This window comes from Parasteatoda tepidariorum, chromosome 4 (genome assembly GCF_043381705.1).
Source record: "Parasteatoda tepidariorum isolate YZ-2023 chromosome 4, CAS_Ptep_4.0, whole genome shotgun sequence".
In the NCBI taxonomy this organism is placed as follows: Eukaryota; Metazoa; Arthropoda; class Arachnida; order Araneae; family Theridiidae; genus Parasteatoda; species Parasteatoda tepidariorum.
This window is the reverse complement of record NC_092207.1, coordinates 14,223,762-14,241,714: the sequence shown is the minus strand read 5'-3', so window position 1 is coordinate 14,241,714 and position 17,953 is coordinate 14,223,762. Positions and strand designations below refer to the sequence as shown.

The 17,953-nt window shown below is 27.6% G+C and overlaps 2 protein-coding genes across 14 annotated transcripts in view; one reads left to right on the top strand and one right to left on the bottom strand.

Moving 5' to 3' along the window:
- LOC107441410 (amidophosphoribosyltransferase) overlaps positions 1-7,948 on the bottom strand; it is a 29,947-nt gene extending 21,999 nt beyond the window's left edge. For all 10 annotated transcript variants that reach the window (XM_016054652.3, XM_016054654.3, XM_043051723.2 and 7 more), the window contains exon 1: positions 7,812-7,948. In XM_016054652.3, the coding sequence (XP_015910138.1) occupies positions 7,812-7,948 (137 nt within the window). The remainder of the gene's footprint in view (positions 1-7,811) is intronic.
- Positions 7,949-8,140: 192 nt separating this feature from the next.
- Positions 8,141-17,409, top strand: LOC107441412 (PAICS bifunctional enzyme; the record flags this gene model as incomplete). Of its 4 annotated transcripts, none has more annotated exon segments than XM_071179447.1 (7): positions 8,141-8,280; positions 10,004-10,201; positions 10,289-10,467; positions 11,482-11,686; positions 13,382-13,551; positions 14,683-14,860; positions 17,251-17,409. In XM_071179447.1, coding segments are annotated over 6 exon segments (1,087 nt in total), but the record flags the coding sequence as incomplete, so codon positions are not given.
- Positions 17,410-17,953: the final 544 nt, after the last annotated feature.

Sequence of the window (17,953 nt, the reverse complement as noted above, 5' to 3'; positions counted from 1 at the left end):
TTTTTCTTATCTTCCAATTACACAATAGTTAAGAGCAATAAATATAAACCTGATAATTTGCAACATTCGAGCACAATTATCTCTAACTTCATCTATTTTAAGATAAAATGTTGCCACTATAATTTAATTATCATGCAAACTAATGCGACTTGAAAAATTAACACCGTCTTGAATGCACATTCTTATACCGATGATATAGTTGATGATATAAAAATTATTCATGTATTGTAAATAAAAAACAAAACTGGAAGGAAAAAAAACTGTTACGCATAAGAAAGAAAAAGAATAAATTCGTTCAATAAAATGGTGAGAAAAATTTTCAATCGTTTGCACAACATTTTCGAAACCAATTTCTTTATTATTAACTCCTCAAAATTAGTTTTTAGGAGATAAGTGAAATTTTAAACAATAATTTTCAAAATTAATTAAAAAAAAATTTGGAATTCATTTTTAGAATTACTTTTGTAATGAAATTGCCAAGATCAATAATAATTCAGCAATTATTAAAAATAAAATAATTTACTGTAATTAACATTTACCTAAGTAATTCAGGTGAATAAGTTATGACGCAGATGATTTTGAACATTGGTTTGAACTGAAAATTATCGCAACTGTGCGTGAAGAAAGGAAATTAAAAACAAAAGGAAATAAAATTTTTAAAAAAGTGGTATTAGTTAAGAAAGATTTTGAATATTTTCAAATTGATTAACTTATTCATAAATAAGCTTATTCACTGCTTCGCCCATTTACTAACAGTTCTACTCATTAGTTCTTAACACGCTTTACTTTCTTTTCCTCAACCTTTTCTTCTTTTTTTTATCTATAATATGAATAATTCCATATTCATAATAACTGTTGTCATAGTGACGCTAATCTATCTATAACATTCCTAACTAAACATATTTGTAAAACTAAAACTAAAACATATTTGTAAAAAACATGTAAAATAAAGTAACGAAACAAACACAAAAAAAATCTAAAAATGACAATAGATAAAATATGAGTCGTGGTGACTCAGGGGATAGAGCACTCAAATCCCAATGAGGTGTTCCAGGTTCGAATCCCAGTGATTGCTGATCAATTCGAATTCTGCACCGGGTTCGCACCGATCACAGTGTTGATGTAAACTATCTTCAGTGGTAGACAGATCATGGGTTAGAGTTCCCTTGCCGTTAGGCTAACCGAGGGAGATTTTCCTGACCATCTAACGCAAATGCCGGTGAGTACTATCAAAAAATCTTCCATGAAGGTAAATTTCTCCCAATGCTTGATTCAAGAGGAGCGGTGGCTGAGGAAATAAAGAGCTTGCTTCCCAATGAGGTGACCCGGATTCGAAACACAACAATGGCTGGTCGATACGAATTCCGCACCAGGCTTGCACCGACCATAGTACTGTCGTAAAGTATCCAAAGTGGTAGTTAGATCCTCTTGCCATCAGGCGAACGGAAGAAGATTTTCACGGTTTTCCTCTACATGTAAAGCAAACGCTGACTAGTTTCATCAAAAAGTCTTCCGCGAACGAAAATTTCTCCCAATACTCGATCCAGAAGTACCCTTGTCGTCTGGATTGGATTCAAAATCACAAGGTTACGGAGATGAACGTTGGTAGTTGTAAGCTCAAAATTGGGTCGGCTGTTCAACGAGAACTGTAAAATTAAATAGATAAAATATAAAATTACGTCGTTAGTGATACAGAGTTAAAAAGCTATACATCAAACTATAAATATCGGAGCTTTGATTTTTTTTTTAAATATTATTTCTCTAAAATTTAATAAAAAAGATATCTATTTTTACACAGAAAACAAAAACACCAAAATATTTATTGAAAAAAATGGATTTATTGTAGAAAGATTTATTGGATGACTCGAAGCTAAAAATAATGAACGTGAAAACCCGATTACGAAACTGTCTGATGAAAAGCTATTAACCTTTCATGGTCAACCTTCTGCTTCCGCTTTATAAGTAAAGGAAATACTTTGTTCATTTCATTAAGGTGCTACAGAGGCGCTAAAACTAGAAGGAAAATTATCAGAAACTGAAAATGTCATAAACCGAAAAATTACAGTTGAGATCTTATACGAATTATTTTATGGTAAAAAAATAGATCCTTCACAAATTATTTTGTCACAAAAATAGATATTTAGCAAATTATTTCATCCCAAAAATAAATAATTCAAAACTTATTTATTATTTTCTTTTTTATCATAAAGACGGATTTTTTACGTATGATTTTATTTTAAAGACGAATCTTTCACAAATTATTTTGTCCTACAAATAAAAAACCCTTACACAAAATTCTTCCCTTAAAAAATTTAATCGACGACGTCATTAACTCTGCCCTTGGTAGTCAATAATTAAAAAAAAAAATCAAGAATTAAATCGTGGCTCAAATCAAATCGAAATAAATCATCTTAACCCTGATTTAAAGCAAAATTTTTATAACTAAAATCCTTTCTTTCTTTTTTTTACCCACTTAAAAAGGGGAAGAAGTGCAGTAAATAAGAATAGCAAGTTTTTTTTAAGAATTTAAAAATTATATCGATATTTTTTGCAATAATTCCAATTGCGACTTTCCTTAAATGAAAACTTATCCAGCACACAATTGAATATTTTAAGTAAAATTAGTTCAAGGATCAAATAAATTCATATAACACCTGTAAAGCCGTTCTTGTAGTTCATCTAAAGGTGCAGGAAAAATCCATTCCTTTACAATGTAGAAACATGTTTGGCAAATTCGCTTAATCAATTATCTGTAGTTTTAAATTTGCTTCAAAATTTTTCAACTGCTTACAATTAGTAATTTTTTTTTCAAAGAAAAGTTTTTTGTACAGAAATGCTTCAGCAAAATTACGCAATAAAATCCCCTGTAAAACTGTTCTTCTCGCACATTAACTAATAATGCAGAAAAAACAAATTTCCTTCCGTTGAGGGGACATATTTACCGTTTAAACAATTCTTTATAAATATAAAATTATACCGAAAATTTTTCGATGCTTTAAGAGCATGAAAAAACAGGCTAAATTCAGCAAAGATATGAATCAACTCAACAAAATATATTAAAAAGCAGACGACATTTTTGGAACTCTTTTTGATTGATGTGAATCGTCTGAATGGATGGAATTGTTAGTGTCGTGTATAATTAGAAATAGATATACATGTATACATTTTTTTATATTTTTAACGAGAATATAAAACGTATTTTCACTCTAACAAGTAAGGAAACTAATTATTTACAACTCTATAATAATGGGGGTAGGTATTTCTGAAAGATTATTCCTTATTCTTTGTTAGAATGTTAATTTAACAAAGCTGTCAATCATAAGAATTGAATAATTGAATGGAGAGGGGAGAGGCATGAATGATCTCATTTTCTTGTTTATGAAGTAGGCAACAGGATAAGCCTTTTTGATATGAATAGTAAGTATTCTTGAGATTTTCAAGTGTTAAGGGAGATAATTTTACTTGAATGTAAAGAAGCATATTTCATAAAGAAATTTCTCAACCTTTGTTCAATATAGGTGGTCAGTTTTCTTCCACTCTTACAAGTCATTTTGAGAAATTGTTGTTGCTGATTACTGCATTTCTATTACGAGTGTGAACTGAAACATGAAGAAAGAAAAAATTTTCTTCTTTCTTAAAATTTCATTAACAAATACTATGGTCAGACGTCAGCACTTTCTAATTTATTTTTTTTCTTTCTGCAAAATGAAGCTGACTTTCTTTTTTTTTAAACTCTTTTCGAATTACATCAAAACTAATATACACATTTTTTTTAAATTTCTTTATCAGTTAATTATCTTTATAATTTACAAAATACTAATTTCTATTTATGGGGATGAAACGTTTCAATATTAGGATAAAAATTAGAACACTTTTGTTGGCATAAAATATGCATTATTCGGCATATTCACAATAGGAATTTATGTATAGAAAATGTATGCAACATATAGTTAATATTAAATGCCTACACTTACAAATTATTTATTCATAATATTTTATTTAAATTGTTTGAAATTGTATTATCAACTACATTTTCCTTTAATTTCAGCTTATTTTGTATAAAACTGAACTCTTCTTTGAAATTAAACTTTATTTGAGTGAAATCTATGTTTCAAAGAAGTTACAAAACGAAACCTAGTATATTCTTTGGTAGAGAGGGATATACATCCACATAACAATGAAAATGATAAGCAATAGCGTCTAAACAGATTTTTATAAGTTTTAAAATTATTTCGAAATGTTTTGCAATTATTTTTATGATTTTAGAATGCAGTTATCGATAAAGATACGAATTCATCTAGTTTCATCAAATGCGAAGTTTTTTACCCTTGACATACTCTGAAATCCATACAGTTGGTAGATTAAGATAATTTGGGGTTTCAAAAATTTGCTGACGATTAAAAAAAAAAAGTATTATCTGAACAAAATTTCATCATAAGCAATTGAGGAAAGACAAATTCATTTCTTACAGCATTATTTTAATTTTCCAAAATCAAAGTCTTTAAAAATAATCACAACCCGTATCTGCGGAAGTTACGAGAAAAACTATTATTTTTTCTGAGGTAAGACCAAAATTTTAAAGTAATAATAATCGGAAAATTTTAAATTTTAATCAACAACTCATTTCTCACTCAATATTTTTCAAAATACGAGGTAGTTTCTCTTTCTCTTTTGTTATTATAATTATTTTCATTAAAATCATATTCCTTAAAAAAAATTATAACTCTATTACTACTCATTTATCAAGAATTATTATTAATAAGACGAATCTTAAGTTTTAGAGCAAAGAATGTAAGCGAAATGTTTGTCAATTCTGTATATGTATTTCATGCAAGAATTTTATAATCATCTGATTTGGGTTTTGCAGACGTCCGCTGTGAGACAACACAGATTTCAAAGAGTTTGCAATAGCGTCAAATAATGATAAAACAGATATAAGTCGACTGATTTCGATTTGTGTGGTCTGTGTTTTCCAGATTTAGGTGACGTCCAGATTTAGCGTTGTTTGACAGTACAGATTTCAAAATCTATGATAGAGTCAAATAATAAGTCGATTAGTTTCAATTTGTGATGACATTCAGTTTGAATGATAACTGTCATTATGAAGAACTGGGGAACGCACTTCAGTGGATGCTTGAAGCCCATTCACCTTCAGATTGGTGGGCACTAGCTGGCCATTGAAGTAAAAGTGACTTGTGCGCGATGCTGCCAATTGCCACAGGCATGCCGTTGGTCACGAAATTGGGGAGTCTCAACTTCCATGACTCTCAACAAGCTGTTGTGGGAATATCTTAAATATTAATATTATAATTTGCATTTATTTAGATATAAATTTATTCTCTTTTGATTACGTTAATTAGATCATGGAATAGCTATAACATCTCATTCCTTATTGAAGGATAAGGGGAAAATTTGGGAATTCAAATTATTTAAGTTTGTTAAAGCATGAAAAATCGAAGTTTTTAAAATATAATTTCACACAATTTTAAAAATAATTACAATTAGGAAAATTTGGGAAACTAAACTTTTAAAAACAGTTTCCTTGTCATAAATGAGCATTATAGATATAAACATTAAATATTAAGTGATTTGGTTCCAACTTTAACATTCGAATATTTTAAGATAAATTACTGGTAGAACATTTTTCTCTTTTTCTTTATTTAGCATTTTTCTGATCTCCCAATGATAACCCATTGCTGACTTATAATTAGATTCGAAATCATATTTGCTTTTTTGAAAGAATGAAAGCTAAATTAATGGTTAGAAATAGAAAATGAATCCACTTAGGGTAAACATAAATGCTCCATACGAAATCATTGATGATCAACATTATCAATAGAATGCTATTGTAGTTTTTATTTAAAAAAAAAAAAAAAATTATCGGTAAAAAAAAAACTTTTAATACTAAAACAGATACAGGCTTAAATAGATATAATTTATCAGCACCTGACTACCCAGTTAGAAAATTATTTAAGCTCGTAAAATTCATTCTTTATGATCCAAGTAAGTACCCTAGCATAGTTCCAGCAACTTTATCATTTAATTGTAACAGCGGCACAAATAAAAACAATTTCGTAATTGTTATCACAAAACCATTGTCAAGAAAATTCGATTAAGTGATAAAGAATACAAGCGTTATCTGACATCTTCATGTTATAGTAAGGTAGTGACTAGTGAAGTCAATTTTAAAATGATAAGAGAGTGATAAGACTCTTGATAATTATCACCCTGAGATCGCTAAGCCTGATCGAACCTGAACAACCATTTTATGAACAATCATTTTATATTATATATATATATAAGTAAAATCAAAAGTAAACTTAAACTATCTTTATCAACGAAGCTCCATGTTTGATCTAGTCGGTAAGACATCTGTTTTAATGCTGCAAACCAGCATGCTGATAAAACAAGAGCAAGAACCTAAAACGGAGGGAATTAATTCATCATCTTTTTCATTGACTATGATGATTGTCATTAGCATAACTGCTACTTGTTAGCTACTGAAAAGTAAAGTAGATACCAGTTCACTACAAGCTAGCTATGTTGTGATGAACTTAAACGCTAGAAGCAAATATGGGTTATTACTAGTTGCAAATACGGGTAGTAGTCTGGTAATAGCAAATATGGGTTATTACTAGTAGCAAACACGACAAATTCTTTTTAATATTTTAGTTATCTAAATTTAATTCTGATACTCTAATACGCAATATCACGATTTTTAATAGTTCAGTATAGCTGAATTGGTTTCTTAATGGTATTACATACTGAAATAGAACGACTAGTTTGGACATTTGTTTAAAAAGGAAGTAGGGAAAAAAAACATGTTATACAAAATTTTCTAAAAAACATTAAAGTTTTATAGCTAGTAATTTTAATAAAAGGGAAAATGGTTGCTACAAAAATTGACAAAATATCATAATAAAGTTAACTGAATATCTCGAATTTGTGAATATTTTCTTATTTATTTAGGTTCATTCAATGATTTTTCCTTCAAACTATACTCACACAAGCATAGTATGATTCAATTATATACAAATATCAGTATATTCAGTTATATACAGTTAGTCTAGCTTAGAAAATGAAATTATCTACTTACAATAGAAAATAAAATTAATTTTTTCTTTTATTTTGTGTTCAGGGCAGTGTCGAAATATTAGCAAAATAGGAGAGTATCTAGTTAGAATATGATTGTACTTTAACCTGTAAAATAATTTTATAATGCTTTTAAAAATTATATTCCCGGTCTTATTAATTAAAATTCTTTTCTTTTCATAGTTTTACAGATGAATAATTTTAGGCCCTATCGAAATAAAATCCTTGCTGTAATAAATATAAAACAACTTTCGACAGACAGTAAAAAAAGTATTAAGACTATTTAAAAATCTAACAAAACTTTTATCAGAAAAACTTTTCACCTCGAACATATTTTTCAATGAAATAAAATTTAAGTTATTGAAATTCATTCGTTCAATAAAGTTAACAACACAACTTTAGTAGATAAAATAATCAAAGTCCAACCAATAGTCGAAATAAAATAGAAAAAGTTATCTATAATCTATTAAATTGAAATAAAATTCCTTCTAATATATTCAAATAATGTCTCATTGATAATATCTTTCTCAAAAAAGAAAAATTATAATAAAAATTTAACTATTGACATAAAAATAATCATTTTGAAATAATTTTTTTATCTTTAACAACGTTTTGCGAGCTACATTTGATTTAAATCAATATAGTAAAATGAAAATATTTCTTAATAAAATAGATAATTACATTAAAATATTTTGAGCAAAATTGAATCAAAAACTTACCTATGCTGCAATGCGATCAAACCTAGGTAAATAATGTGGGCAACATCTAAATTAGTCGGCCACTCTCCGGTAGCTAGGCAACCAAAGATGCCGCAAGCTGTTTGCAGTTCAAAATCTTCATATTTAGACAAACTCATGTTAAATTATAGTTATTGACAGGCTAAACTATGCGCACATGTATAAACTTATTCAACGATTTGAGGTGGGCGCCAATATCAGCTCGAATAAAATCCACCACGTGATTTTACTACAAGGTCGCTTGTTTACGCTCAATCAGAAATATAACTCGCTGGTTGGCTGTAAAAGTTTTACTCTATCTGCTGATCAAACATGTATTCTTCCGCAAGGAAACAAGTTTTTACAAATTACTCAATTTAGCGCTCCATTTGAAAACTTTGTCAACAAACCCAGGCGTACAAATTGTCTGAATAACTAAAATTTTGTCAACTGCGTAGTATTCAAAATTCAAGTAAGTTTCTTGTAATCAATACTTAATTATGACTTCGTTTGTTTCATTTTTTATTTCTTTTTACCATTTAAATTTTTCTGAGAGAACCAAATGCTGTCTTGATGTGTGATATCAGTTTTTAAGTGCTTATTCAATTTAGATAACACTTTATCTCGTCCTCCGTAGATAAAAGCATTTTGAAATCAGTGATAACATTGAAATCATCTTATCTTATTTAGTCACTAAAGCATTTCATCATTCCAAAGGTATAAATCTTCAGTTGGAATTAAGATTCCTAATCATTATTTCTTTACCCTTTTCTGCTACTAATTTTATTTTTCAAAAATGGTTTACGGTAAGTTTTTTTTTAAACAAACAAAATCCAATTTTTTAAATTTTAAACATATCTAAAGGTTTTATACCACTTAAATGAGTCTAAACTATAATTTCACTTATTTGTCTTATCTTTATATTGCAGGGTGGAATCTAGTAATACTTTGATTAGAGATTTATTTCACCATTAGCTATAGCTTTTTTTTATTTAAATTTCTCCTAGCTTCATTTGATAACCTTTAAGCATAATCTGCCAGTGGTCAACTTTTTAACTTAAGCATTTTGAAATTATTTATACATTATTTTAACTGTTTATCTATAGTGGGAAAATTCCATCTTCGCTCAAATTTTTATATAATATCTAATCCCGACCCATTTTAATTCATTTAATTCCATTTATTTAAAAATTAAAAAAAGCGTTTTAAATTTCAATCATGATCAATTTGTTACCTTATGCATTTAAAAATAATTTTCATACACTAATTTAACTTGCTCAATTAACCTGCTTGACTAATTAATCTGCTCAATTGATGCAATATAGCTTTTTAATCATCAACTGGTTTGCTGAAGACTTTATGAAAGTGATATTACCGCACCAATTTATTCTTGATCTAAAATGAGCATTCGATTGGAAGCTTCTTGTGCAGTTTCATATTTCAAAACAGAAGAATTTCTAAAAATTTCAAAAGCTTTTGCTTAAAATTAAATGTTTACAAAAAAGCTTTTATTGCAAATGCAATTAAGACTTATTTGGTAATTTTAGTTTAGTTTATATCATTTAAAAATTTTATAGTGAATTTAAGAAGAAAAAAAAAAATTATAATTTAAACAGATACATACAGATGAACCGGAACTAATACTTATATGTATCTTAAAGAATATGGAAGCTATTTCAAATCATAAATGATAAACTAACAAGCAATTTATTTAAATTTTTACTAAGATGGAGAAAATAATCCAAATTACTGAACAGCACTCTGACTGCAAATTTTTTTTAAAAAAATAATGCACTTAATTTCACAAACATGTTTAATATTTTTAATATTGAACATTACAGAAATGACTAAACTACTTTAACTTGAATTACTTCCTGTGCTAATTAATTAGCCTATATTTATTAAGTTTAGGCTCTCAAGCCTGTAAGATTGTTATAGTAGTTCTTGAATTGCATCCATTGAAGAAAATTGAAATGTTTTTTGATACCTTGAATTAATATATCTCTACATTTTGGAATTTTAAAGCTATAATTTTGTCATACTTTTTCAAAGATTATCCGGAATTAGTTTGAATGATAGTTATAAAATTTTTGATATTATTTATATTGGTTTTTTCTAATTAACTATAAGTTGTAATTTATAATGAATGCCAAGATCATAATATGAAAATAAATGCATTACTATTTTATTTTTAGAAATGAAAGTAGGAGACCTTATAATTGAAGGCAAAACCAAGCAGATCTTCAATATTCTCAATGAGCCAGATAATGTCTTAATGATATCAAAAGATAGAATAACTGCTGGTGATGGAGCAAAAGCCCATGACATGGAAGGAAAATCGGTAATCTCGACTGCTACTACTGCCATGATCTTCAAATACCTAAATGAAATAGGTAGCCTGATTTTTCTTTTACAATATACTTTGTTGTGATTATTTTTAATTTTTATAACTAGTTTTTATTAAATTTTTAATATTTTAGGAATTAAAACTCACTTTATTAATCAACATGATGAGAAATCTTTGGTAGCCAAAAAATGCAGTATGATTCCCATTGAATGGGTTGCTCGACGCCATGCCACTGGCTCCTTTTTGCGAAGAAATCCAGGCGTGAAAGAAGGGTATCGCTTCTGCCCCTTAAAACTTGAGACATTCTACAAGGTAAGTTGTAGCCAGTTTATTACATTTATATGTATTTTGTGTGTGTGTAATGTAATATTAGAGTCTGTTGTAATATCGTGCATAATTTGTATTTATGTAAACCTGATTCAGAGAAAGGACTACATATGAACTGTGAAATATTCTCAGATTACTTGAAAAATTTTAAAGCAAGTACTTGACTATTTCAGAAATTTTAATTATTTCATTGCTTTTACTAAAGTAGCAGACAAACACACAAAGTTTTACTGTTGAAATATAATTTAGAAAAAATCTGTTAATTTATTTTTCTGGTTAAAATGTATTGAATTATTTTAAAATTAATCTAACAGTAGGAATTATCATCATGTTTTATGATCAAAGTAAAATATTCATGAAGTGATCAAAGTATTACCTTTATAATATGTGATAAAAGTCATTAAAAAAACTTCAAATTAATTAGTAGTTCTTGATTATCAAGAAGAAGCATACAAAATTTAGAGAAAGATAAGCAGATACTACACTAGGCTTTGCGCAGTTGTTTAGATATACTTCCTGTTCTTATCCTCGAAAAAACAAATCCCTTTGGCCCATATTATTAAAGTGAATACCTTTTTTTCTGATTTCTTTTCTAAAGACAGGCAACTAATTTTTTTTTTTTATTATTAAATTTCTAATGTTGTTTCTTTATGCAGCATTTGTTGCCCTTAGAGGCAACGAATTTTGCACTTGAATACCAAAGATTGATGCTTTAGTTTTTGACAATTGTGTCCACCAACTTAAAAAATAGAATTTTTATTTTTGCTATTGATTAATTGAACCTAAATGAAGGAATTTGCAAAGGCTCTCTATTTTTTTACAATTCTACTCTGATTGCCATAAAAGCTAATGAAAATATTCTCGGAGTGATGATTTTGTTGATGAAATACTTACGATAAAAATAATTTTTGATCTTTCAAAGTCAATTTTTATGCTGTGTTTTTGTTTATCTCATAATTTATTCTGTGTATAGTTATGTAATTTAATTGATTTTAATAGGATGATGCTAATCATGATCCTCAGTGGTCAGATGAACAATTGATTTGTGCCGAGTTAGTTGTTGGTGGTCTTAAAATTGGAAAATATGAAGTAAAAATAATGCACAAAACAACAGCCTGCATTTTTGAAGTTCTGGAAAAAGCTTGGGCTTCTTTAGGATGCAGTTTAATTGATATGAAAGTTGAATATGGAGTTACAACTAATGGTTAGTATTTTTTATTTATTATTAATGTTTTTTATTTATATTGTTTTCTTATCAGCTATTAATCTATCATGATATTTTAATCAATTTAGTGTTAAATATGCGTACATAATTTAAAGAATGCTACTATTATTACTTAAGTTCAACAAATAGTTTTAATTTTTGATGTTTATGATCTAATAACTGCATATTTAAGTAAAAACAGGGACATTAACGAGAACATGAAAAAGTCAGGGAATTTTATTATTTAGGGAAATGTCAGAAAATTTAATTAAAATAACCCTTTCAAATAACAGGGAATATTAATTTATATTCTCCTAATAACCCCCTACAAAAAAGCAGAGAAAATTAATTGAATTGAGGTAACTAAAACAGGGTTGCCACAGGTGACTAAAATGCGACTATTTGCAACTATTTTCTACCTGAAACAAGTATGGTTAATTATTTTGCCTGAAAAGGCTATAAAAACAACTATTTTCAGGAAAAGGAGAATTTTCTGTGCTCCTAGCAATGTCTTTTTAGCATAAATTAGGCTGACAATCTGCAGCCCACGGTAGCTTCTGAACATAATGAATTTTTCTTCTTCTAAAAAATATTAAATTGCAAATTTGAATCATCACTTTTTAATGCACTCAATTTGCACAGATTCCATTGTGAATCTATTTTGTTTCTTTAACAGTTATTACTACGAAACTCTGCATGATTTTAAAGAACCCAATTTTTAATATGATACTATGATGTGTGAATTTTAAATTTTAGCAATCACTTTTTCAATCTATATATATATATATTTTCTAAATAAATTATTGATAAAAGGAAAAATTATGTGAAAGAGAAAATTAATAGAAAGAGTATGTGTTTTTTTTAACAATAAATTATTTTTCTGCATTAATTCTAGCATTTAAAAGTATTTAATGTTCTGCGAATATGCTTATTTTTTTTACATAAAAATTTAGTGCTAGAACACTAACGTTTATTTCAAAATTATCATATTGGCCGTGAACTTGACAAAATGAATCATGGTATATTACAATGAAGTCATTTAATAAAATATTAGTCATATTATTGAAAAAATTTTGTTCTTATTTAGGCAACCATTTTCATAATTTTATGCGACTATTTTCATACTTTAGGCTACTAGAAGCAACTATTTTGTTCTTTTTTTCTGTGGCAACCATGTTAAAAAGTGTAATATTTTTTCCAAAAAATTAGTCTTTTAATTTTTAGAAGGAAAAAAATTTTTTTCACCAAATAAAGATATTTGCAATCTACTAAGTATTTAAAATATTTGTATTTTTCTTTACAGAATTCTTTGCATATGTTCCAAAATTGTTAGATAATTTGTTCCTGATTATCAGATTATGTTTTGTTTCTGAAATAAAATTATTGGTCTAGGATAGTTTAATAAATTATTGATTTTCAGATATGTGTCTATATTATTACAATTTGCCCATTCGTTAATGCTATAAATTGCGAATGCTGCTCAATAATTCTCTGTCATCTAAAATTCCCTTTTACCGTAACTAATTGTAAGTAATGTTGTAAAAAAGCTTTTTCTCATTGTATATTTTAGATATAATTTATTCCACATTTAACATTTTTAAAATATTGCGTTGTTTTGTTTTTATAAAGAAAGAACAATTTTTTTTAAACACACTTAATGAATTTATAAGTAATTGGGTGTCATCCATAATTTAGGTGAACTTGTATTAGGCGATGTTATTGATAGTGATTCATGGAGGTTATGGCCATCTGGAGATAAAAGACTTATGGTTGATAAGCAAGTCTATAGAAATTTGTCAACTGTAACACAGGAAGACTTAGATAAAGTTAAAAGAAACTTTCAATGGGTTGCTGAAAAAGTGAAGGTAACAATAAAATGAATAATTTTTTATTGAATTTTTCTATGATCTGCCAAAAGGTAATGTGACTAATTGGCATAATTTGATTTTAAGCATAATAATGGGCTTATTTGGATTTTTTTTTTCGCTAGAGATGAGTTTTTAATATTTTTAAATATTATGTTTAATATAATGATAATCATCAATAAAATAAAAATTCTACCAACAGTAACAGTTTAACTCCTCCATAAGAGCATTAAATTTCAGATTAGCAATGTCTCTCATTGATTGAAACATAAGTTATAACCTATTATATTTTTTAATACCTTCATTAAATTAAATAAGAAGAAAAGATAAGTAATTTATAGTAAAGCTCAAAACAGGTTTTTAAAAAATCTATCTTAAATGGAATCTAAGAAGTAGTGGTTTCTGTACTATAACATCTATCACTGTCAATACCAGATGTGTGATCAAGCTTAATACTGCAATAACATATGCAAGGCTTATTGTGCTCCCGAAAAGATCCGGATCTTTCGCTAACCGTGATCCAGCAGTTTCCGGAGATCGAATTCTTGTATGTTCTATTTAAAATGATTTAGAAGTAGGAATTTTATAATAAAACTTTCTTTCTTTTTTTTTAAAATTTTTTTTCCCAGTAGATACTTTGGAACTCCGTTTTCAAAGGTGGAACTTAAAAACACAGTTTATTTTATTTGTGTGTAAGTAAGAGCCAGATACTTTATAAGCTTATATTCAAGATTAATATTCATTTTTTGTCAGTAAATAGTTATTATAATCATAAACTCAAGAAAGAGAGAAATATTTGTAAATTTCAATTACTTCTCCAGGTCTTTCGTATCTATGTTTAAAATTTTAAATGTATTTTAAGTAAACTAAGAAATATTGAGAGAAAAGGAAAAAAAAACTTGTTTAAATTTCTTTCTAAGTTTCCAATTAAAACTGGTTTTTTTTTACTCAAGAAATTTTCCAGAATTTTGACTTGGGCTCACAATCACCCCTGCATATGCTAATTTATTTTTTTCATTAAAAAAGACATTTCTTTACTCTTAAAGAGATTTCACGAATGATATGTCTTTACTTTTAGCTAGGAAAGGCTTTACATTTATGGCTAAATTAAAAAATTTATTGTTATTTTAGGAATTTTTACCTTCTGCCAAAGGTCAAGTTGTAATTCTAATGGGATCTGCATCAGATAAGAGTCATTGTGCCAAAATTAAAGAAGCCTGTGATAAATTAAAAATTCCTACTATCTTGCGAGTAATGTCAGCACATAGAGGACCTGCTGCTTTATTAAATATCATCTCTGAATTTGAAGGTATAAACAATGCATTTAGTACGATTTTGCGTTGAATTCTGAATATGTTTTGTAACTTTGGTCTTTATTGTTGTATAAAACCTTAATCTTGATAATTTTTGTGAAATAATTAAATATTGAGTATTATTAACCCATAATGCTTAAGGTTTAATAAATGTTATTAACCCTTAAGCATTATGGGTATCTTCACTGAACTCGGAGCTCAGAAGAACTTCCATATTCTTTTCAGGAACAAGTTTTAAAATGTACTGTTAATCAATATTATATCAAATCAGTGATCAAAACTATCAATTAAATTGCTTTCCATTTTTGTACCTTTCTAAAAAAGAAAACTGAATAAGCTTTTTAAGTTTAATGATGAATGGTGCTCAAATTATTTATCCCGAAACATTAAGCATGTTACTATTTTGTCTAGAAATTTACAATCAACACTCCATATGTTGACCCCTGTTTTCCAAAGGAAAATTAGTGTTATAATGTAAGTCTTCTCTATTACCTTTGGAGGATATGTATTATTGAAAGTTAAATATAAGACAGAAACGAAATATATTTTCTTAATTGAAAGCTAATTAAGAATCTGTGAAAATAATCGATAATGTGACATTTGAGAGACTGACAATTGTGATCTGAGGAAAAGTAAGTGTTATAGTGAGGTTATTTTAAAATGAGTGTAAATACGCTAAAAATATTAACTTGTAGTTTTAAAAAAAAAAAAAAAAAAATTTAAAAAAACTTTTCTTAATTTTAACAAAATTATGTTTTACTTCAATAAGAATTTGGTGACTAACAGAAAAATTGCAGAAAGTGCAATTTTTTCTACATAATGTACATAAAAATATCCTTTAAGTAGTGTTTCATAAGTGAAAAATGACGTGCCGATCCTGGACTGCCATTTTCGATTAATAACTCCTAAGATAATTTCTAAAACCACATGTTTTAATTCTAAAATAAATCCTGCAAAGGGAGATGACATTTCATAAAAAGAGTGATTACAATTTTCAATCATGAAAAGTATGATCCATAAATTTACTGTTTGCCATTAAAATGAAAAAAGTTACTCAGATGAATGACCATAAATTAAGACCACTTAGAACTTAAGATCAAAATTTAATGGGTCATTTCTTTCGTTCAAAGAGAATTCAAATTGTTTTACATTAATTCTATGGTAACATTAAAAGAAATAATTTCTTTGAAACTTTTTCAAAATCAAATGACTGGCTATATTGGAATGAACAAGGGTCGCAAAAAAGCTGACCTTCTCTAAGAAAATCCGGACTGGCCGGGAATGTTACCATACAATTAATGTAAAACAATTTGAATTCTCTTTGAACGAAAGAAGGAAGAAATGACTCATTAAATTTTTATCTTAAGCTCTAAGTGGTCTCATCCAAAAAAAAAAAACCACTGGCAAATTCAAGAGTCATGTAAATATTATATATTTAAACTCAGATTAACTACCAAAAATGAGTAACATTTTATGAAAAGAGAGGATAAACTTTGCGAACAAGAAAATGTGATACATTCGACATACTCTTTGAAAAAAGAAGAAAAAATCAAAATATTAGAAGAATCCAGACTAAAGAACAATATGTACCTTTTATATCATACTCTTATTGTTCCTTACAACTATGCGATATCTTTTTTTTTGTTATTAATGATCTAACATAATTCCACATGCCTATTTGATAGTTATTAATCTCAGAATGCATGCTTAGTAATTGCAATTAGAAGTTAATGTATATGATGTCCATTTCTAAATTGAATTAAATAGTTCAAACTTGAAGAAGCAATTTTTTTACAAAATAAAGTGATAAATTGTTATTCCTTTATTTTTATTTTGGGAGTGGTCTTAACCCTATAAGTCCCCTATGTACGCCACTGCTTATGGAATAGATCTTATTCCATTGATTTCAAAAAAGCTTTACTCAGAAACAGATGGTATGTTGATGCAGTTGGCCTTATCAATTTGGAATCTTGTCATATTTTAGCTAGAGTAGCTCATTTGATCTCAAAGGACTGAAATAAATGTAAGGGAAAAAAAATTTATTTTATAAATCTAAGATTAACATTTTAAACAGCAGTTTGCAAGCAGTCTTTAATGTCAAATGTTAAACCTTATTTTTTTCACACGTGATTAAATATGTCTTTGGAAAAACCTGTTTAGTACAACTAAGAATTCTAATTACTTATATCAGTTTTGTAATTCTAAAATTTATAGTCTATATACTATTGCCAATGTGTTTATTTCGTAAATGTATAGCAATATAGCAGTATACTCTACTATATTCTAACAAGTCAATCAATTTTTGATGAAACTGATTTTCTTTCTTAACACTGCTGCACCTTTTTTTATTTGATGACTAATTAATTAATATCCTTTTTTATTCAAGGTCATGGTCAACCAACTGTATTCATAGCTGTTGCTGGCAGAAGTAATGGATTAGGTCCTGTTACATCAGGGAATACAATAGCTCCAGTAATTAATTGCCCACCCATTTCTTCTAACTGGGCTAGTGAAGATATTTGGTCTTCTCTTAGGTTGCCATCAGGTAAAAAAATTAATACAAAACTCCTGTCACTTATTTTTATTTTCATAATCTTTTGGTTAAACCTCATTACTTAAATTATTAGTCTTTAATTTTGCTGACTAAAGTCAGATGGCATTTTTGTTTTTTTGTGGGAGTAAAAATAGTTTCTTTTTTGGAAATTTTAATTACTGTTGTCCTTCAATTGTCTGAGGAATTGTAGCTAACCACTAATCAGCAAATTATATACATAATTCTCATAACATTTGCAGAAATATTTAGTTTGTATATATATTTTGTAGTGTTATTTGCAAAATTGGTTTTATTAATGACAATTATAGTTTATAGATTTTACTGAAAGAAATTACTAGGTGACCGTATTTGAATGTTTTTAGTGAGAAGAATATTCTGAAATTTAGAAAGCTTCTTACATTTTTTTTTTATTAGTAGCTTTCAGACAAGTTATAAAGGCGTAATATTTTTTTTTTATACAAAACCTGCAAAAGACTTAATAAATTTGTGATTATAGCAGGGTTTGAAAAAACCCAACCTGCCTGTGTTTTATTGA